Source organism: Elephantulus edwardii, unplaced genomic scaffold, assembly GCF_000299155.1.
Source record: "Elephantulus edwardii isolate Elephantulus edwardi_28Jun2011 unplaced genomic scaffold, EleEdw1.0 scaffold00242, whole genome shotgun sequence".
Classification (NCBI taxonomy): domain Eukaryota; kingdom Metazoa; phylum Chordata; class Mammalia; order Macroscelidea; family Macroscelididae; genus Elephantulus; species Elephantulus edwardii.
Genome location: NW_006399992.1, coordinates 3,177,650 through 3,183,993, shown reverse-complemented (window position 1 = coordinate 3,183,993; position 6,344 = coordinate 3,177,650). Strand labels below are relative to the sequence as shown.

Sequence of the window (6,344 nt, the reverse complement as noted above, 5' to 3'; positions counted from 1 at the left end):
AGGAAAGAAATTAGATAAAATAAATTATAACAAGTAACAAATACGTTTGATTTCATTATATTTAGGAATGACTACCTGTAAAAAACTGGGGAACCGAGATTGTAATCATCACTGTAAAAATAAAAAGACCTGTGGACATGACTGCTGTGAGTTCCATAAAACAAGTTTATTTCAGACTTTGAAAGCATAAAAATATTTGATGAATAGTTAAAACCTCTTGATTATTGATATACGATGTTTATAAGTGCATTTTTATAACCATCTAGTACTATTTCTTCTTTTTGGGCAATGAAGAAAAAAATTATGTATTAGATTTAAGAAATTTGGCTCTGTATGAAGTGTTTAAGGTTTTAAAGTAAAAGATCTAAATGTTTTTATAAAGGTAAAATTGGAGTTGCACAGAAGTCAGAAATTAAAGAGTCAAAAATTTCTTCGTATATATCTGATTTAAGAAACAGAAATGCTGTTTCATCACTTCCTCCAGTTAAACGTCTCAAGGTAAGTTTTAATAGTATTTGTCTCATTGATATATAAAATAAATATTCATTAGTCTGTGTATCAAATATGTATTTTTTGTGTACTTTAGTATTCCTTTTAGGTTTGGGTGGGAAGATGACCATTATTCATGATACTATTTCTAAAGAAAAAAGCATTTTTATTTCTTACTAACTAACCAGTTTGTCTATTTTGGAACGTAGTTATCCAGGACCTTCTCTCATTAGCTTTAAAACAAATAAACAAACAAACAAACAAAAAACAAAAAAAAAAGACAGTTGATTCAGCTATATGAACAAAATGTTCTTACATTTTACTGATTTTATTAGTGTGGGCCTGAAAAGTCTGGCAATTATATTAATTCCTGCAAATGATGAAGGGGCCATGGGACTAGGGACATCAGAGTCAATGTCAGATTGTTATTGACTGAAAGCAGAGAGTACCAGTGTCTGTCTGTGTTTCATTGCCTGTTTTGACTATGTGGATCATAACAAATTTTAGGTAACATTGAGAAGAATGGGAATTCTAGAACACTTGATTTTTTTCATGTGAAACCTATACTTGGATCAGGAAGCAGTCATCTGAACAGAGCAAGAAAATACTGCATGGTTCAAAATCAGGAAAGGAGTAGATCAGGGATGTGTCCTATCTCCATACTTTTTCAATCTATATGTGGAACAGATCATTTGGGAGGCTGGGCTTTATGAGAACTATGGCATCAGGATTGGAGAAAGAACCTTCAATAACCTACGTTATGCAGATGATAAAAACTTGCTTGCCAAAAATGAGGAGGACCTGAAGTATTTTATGTAGGACATCAAGGATTGATCCAATATGGATTGAAGCTCAACATCAAGAAGACAAAGACTTTCACCACTGGCCAATTGACAGCACCGTGTTCGATGGAGAAGGGATTGAGATTGTTAACAATTTCAGCTTTTGCTTGGCTCCACAATCAACAGTCTTTAACACCAGCAGTCAGGAAATCAAAAGATTAATGGCATTGGGAAAATCTGCTGCTTTATATAGAGACAGGACAGTAATGTAGATAATAACTGAAGTGATAGGAGTAAATAAGATCTTTGCTTGAGAATGTGTACAGAAAGAGAAAACCTAGTACAGTGTGGAATGTCAACATTTAAAAAGATCTTGACAAGTACATTCCACTATGCAACCTTAATTGTGGACTCTTGTGATAACCATAATGTACTTGGGGCGGTGGGAGGGGTGCGGGGGATTGTGCACCAGGGAGGGAGTCTTTCTTTTACTTTTGAAAGAGAGGAGCGAACTGGGGGGCGGGGGGAGAGGGCTGGGTGGGTAGAGAAGTACAGCAATGAATGAATGGAAATCCAAATTCTCTGTAAATGTTCATTAAAATTATTAAAAAAAAATATCTTGACAAACATTGCAGACCAAAACTTTTAGTGTTTAACAGGGACAGGAAAAAGAAGGGAAAGAGAGTCATTATTTTAGTAGCAAGTTTCTAGTTTTGTGATGGATAATTTGACAAGAAATAGTGTAGATACTTGTACAGCATGTTAATGTACCTATATGCCTCCTTTATTGTGTTTTGTTTTATTGTCCTTCATAAATATTGTGATTTTCTGCTTTTTTACAAATTAAAGGTTTGTGGCAACTCTGCCTTGAGCAAGTCTCACTAGTACCATTTTTCAGGCTGTTCTCACTTCTTGTCTGTCATTTTTCTGCTAATTCTCACAATATTACAAACATTTTCATAGTGCTGTTGTGTATTTAATGTTGTTGTTGTTATTAAGTGCCATCGAGTCGACCACAACTCTTAGCAACCCTATGAACAACAAATCAAAACCTTGTCCTATCCCGAGCCATCCTCCATATCTTCAGACATGCTAAAAGCTCATTATTGTAATCACTGTATCAATTTATCTTGTTGGGGGTCTTCCTGTCTTTCACTGACCCTCTACCTTTTCCAGCAAAATATCTTTTTCCAAGAACTGACCTCTCCTGATAACATGCCCAAAGTATATGAGACAAAATTTCCCCATATTTGCCTTTAAGAAACGCCCTGCATCCTGACTGTAAGAAATACCCTGGTTACACTTCCCATCAAGATTTTTTTTAATTTATTTAGAACAGTCCGTTATATATTTAATGCTCTTCCCCAACAACACAGTTTAAAAGCATTGACTCTTCTTTCATCGTTTTTATTTATTGTTTACTTTTCTGATACCGAGAAAATAACTGAAAATACCATGGCTTCAATTTGGGCACAGCTTAGTTTTGAAACTGATATAGTTGCCCTTTAGCACATTAATGAACTTCAGTATAGTGTAAATGCAAAGTTATATGTGCAGTGGTAAAACTATAGTCTTTGCAATTACGTGCTATGCATCAGAGAGTTGGACAGTGAATAGGGATGATAGAAAGAGAATTGATGCCTTTGAGCTGTGGTGCTGGAGAAGAGTGTTGAATATATCATGGACTGCTAGGAGAACAAACAGGTTTGTCCTGGAGAAGGTGAAGCTGGAATGCTCCTTGGAATCAAGGATTCTGAAGCTTCGTCTCACATACTTTGGGCATGTTGCAAGGAGGGACTGGTCCTTGGAGAGGGACATCATATTTGTCAGAGTGGATGGGCGGTGCAGGAGAGGAAGACCTTCGATGAGATGGATCGATTTTGTGAGTGGAGTGGTGGGAATATTCGAGTGTGTTTGAGATGGCGAGGTTGGCACGGAATAGAACGGAGTTTAGAGCTCTTGTACATAGGGTCGCTTTGAGTTGCAAATGACTCGATGACACATAACAACACACCGGAGTAATTCATGTGAATTGCTTTATTGTGATAATCACTTTTTTGAGATATAAGATCACCACTTTTACAGTTATCTGGAATATCTACAGGGTATATTTATTACAGATATCACCAAAATGGCACATGTGAAAAGTGTTGTATTGGTACATGTTCTGTTAAACAGCTATATACATCATTAAAACTATTTAAAAAGAAAAAAATCTTATACTCATTCTACAATAATGGTTTGGGGGGAGGGTGGAAGCAGACAAATCAGGATGTGCAGGGGGAGTGGGGATTAATCATGGAGTTGTGCAATTTGATAGGTGTGGCAGTAAGGGAAATTGGAATAATCTGTTCTAGGAATAAATGTTTTCAAATTTTGTAAATCAAGTAATATTGCAAAGGGCCACTGTTGTAAAACGGTACTGACATAAGGGTTGAGGGAAGACAGAGAAGGAGGGGAGGAATGATATATATTGCATTGAAACAGATGACGGAGAGAACTGTTTGAAAGGGACATATGAATGGGTATTCTTGTCATTACAGAAGTCCAGAATGAAGGCTGTGGACTTGAGGGGAGGGATTGCATAACAGTGAAAGAGTTTTTCTTTTTCTTTCAAAGAGAAGAGTGAGTTGAGGGGGAAGGGGGTATGTAGGGAGAAAAGTACAGCAGTGAATGACTGGAAACCATATGTCTCTGTAAACTTTAATTAAAATTAATTTCTAAAAAAGTGTAAAAAGAAAAAAGAAAGCCCTGAGAAGGAAACTTTAGTTGATAAGTAGCCCAAGTTTTTCTTAATTTATTAATTTTTTGACTTTATGTATAAACAGGAATTTTGCTATTTGGCTGATTTGCTGAAATGTTTTAATGCAAAATTGATACTTGAACTTATTTTTTTCAACCAATAGATGCAGATGAATAAACTTCAAAGTGTGGACCTTGAAAATTTTAATTTTTCTCCAAGATCCTCCCTTCCCAGTGTATCAAGGTACAAATACAATGTTAATACATAAGGTGAAATTTTCATCATAAACTCTTCTCCTCCAGATAATCACTTATTCATGGAAGAATTATCACTCGATCACAGTGATCATTTAGTTCCTTAATGAGACATAATAATGTAAGAGTTCTGTTTTCTTTCACACCATAAATTTATTTAGAGCTGTATAAATATGGATTGCTTTAAGATTCATTATCTCTTTCCTGGCGAACTACCCATTCTATTGCTTCTCTTTGGGCTCTGTCTTCTTAAGTTAATAGTTGATCAAAGTATACTTAGAAAAGATAAATCATATTTGTGTGTAAAGTGTAACCTTTTCTGTTTATGAGCTCATTCCATATTAATAATACCTCATAACACAGGGTAGCAGTCGCAGGGTCTGCTCTGTCTCACATCAGGTCTCTTGTCTCTGCTGCAGTTGCTATGACTGCTGCTCCCATAGGCCCTGGTCTGACTGGCATAATAATCTCTAGCTCCAAAGAACATGTTACTCTCTTACTTCTTTGCTGGTGATGACGTTCTCCTATTCTGCAATTGGATCCACTAAATGTAATCACTAGTCTAGCCAATCCTCTGTAGATTGGATGAGGCTAGGCTTACACATCCTACTTGCATATTCCCACCATACACATGGCAAAGTCAGTCAAAGGACAGGGTAGCTATTTGAACAGTGCATCCTTAATACCACAGACTTTTGTTGTTGTTGTTTAGGTGCTGTTGAGTCAAGTACAACTCTTTATGACCCATTGAACAGCTCTGAATCCTTTCCTATCCTGTGCCAACCTTACAATCTCTCACACATTTGAGCTCATTTTTGGAGTATTAAATGTCCTATGGAGAGCCAAAAGAACAAATAAATAAGTCTTGGAGAAGGTGCAGCCAGAAGTGCTCTTTGGAGGCAGAGATGATGAATACTTTGCATCTTGCATACTTTAGGCATGTTGCTAGGAGAGGCTGTTCTTTAGAAGAGGTACATCATACTTTGGACCTTACCAACAACCTAATCCATGAGGTATTTTTTCCATACCATTTTGTAGATTAAAAAAACTCCAGGTCTTATACTCTTTCCTACTAAGTATGCAGGGAACTTACTCCTCCTTGTTCCTTCTGTATCTCATAATGCCCACCTAAAATGGTATTAGTGGAAATCATTGTTCTGTCAGATAATGGCCTTCTACGGAAATGGCATTTAATATATTTAACAGCCAGGCCAGTACAGAACAGATGCCAGAATTACTTCTGCAGGTCCTAGCTTTGGTTGTCTAAATGAAATTGCTATTGACAATAGGGGATTTTTAGGTATAGTCAGATGTCAGATATCAGATAATCTGTTGGTATCAAATAAAGATGACTAAGTATGGGTTACTTTCATTAAATACCTGGTTGTGGTTGTTTGTTTGTTGTTTTTTTTTTGTACCCAAGGCTACTCTAACAAAATTTAATTAGGAAAGTAGAAAAATATTATTTTATTTGCATAAACAAGGAATTTTCAAAATCAGATTCATTTTCATACTTCCTTAACCTTTTTTTGTGATTCTAAAGGTTACAATATCCAAACATGCTTAAATCACCTATAAAGGAACAGTGGAATAAGTATGAATCCTGCGGAAAACTTCACTTACAAGAACCAACAGAACATCAAAACCAAGGTGAATTACCATTGATAAGAGATTTGAGAAAAGATAATTTAATATTATTTCAGATTGACAAGTAGTGTTATTAAAAGTCCAATATCTGAAATTATTAACATTATTAACTTGACAATATTTTTCTCTTGGGTTGTTGAACCAATTTTAAATTTCTAAGTCTTTCTTTAAGATACTCCTGCAAAATTTAATATGTTGTTGTTATGTGCCATCGAGTCACTTGCGACTCATAGCGATCCTGTGTACTAGAGCCCTAAACGCCATTCTATCCTGTGACAATCTCGCTGTCTCAAACACACCCATTCCCACCACTCCACTCACAGAATTGATCCATCTCATCGAGGGTCTTCCTCTCCTTCACCGCCCCTCAACTCTCTCCAAACATGATCCCTCTCCAAGGACCAGTCCCTCCTTGCAACATGCCCAAAG

The 6,344-nt window shown here is 36.1% G+C and overlaps 1 protein-coding gene across 1 annotated transcript in view; it reads left to right on the top strand.

Annotated features, from left to right (window-relative positions):
* HFM1 (HFM1, ATP-dependent DNA helicase homolog (S. cerevisiae)) overlaps nucleotides 1–6,344 on the top strand; it is a 180,285-nt gene that overhangs the window by 138,303 nt on the left and 35,638 nt on the right. The window contains 4 exon segments of the mRNA XM_006898967.1: nucleotides 66–146; nucleotides 383–498; nucleotides 4,178–4,257; nucleotides 5,812–5,918. Of these exon segments, the coding sequence (XP_006899029.1) occupies nucleotides 66–146; nucleotides 383–498; nucleotides 4,178–4,257; nucleotides 5,812–5,918 (384 nt within the window).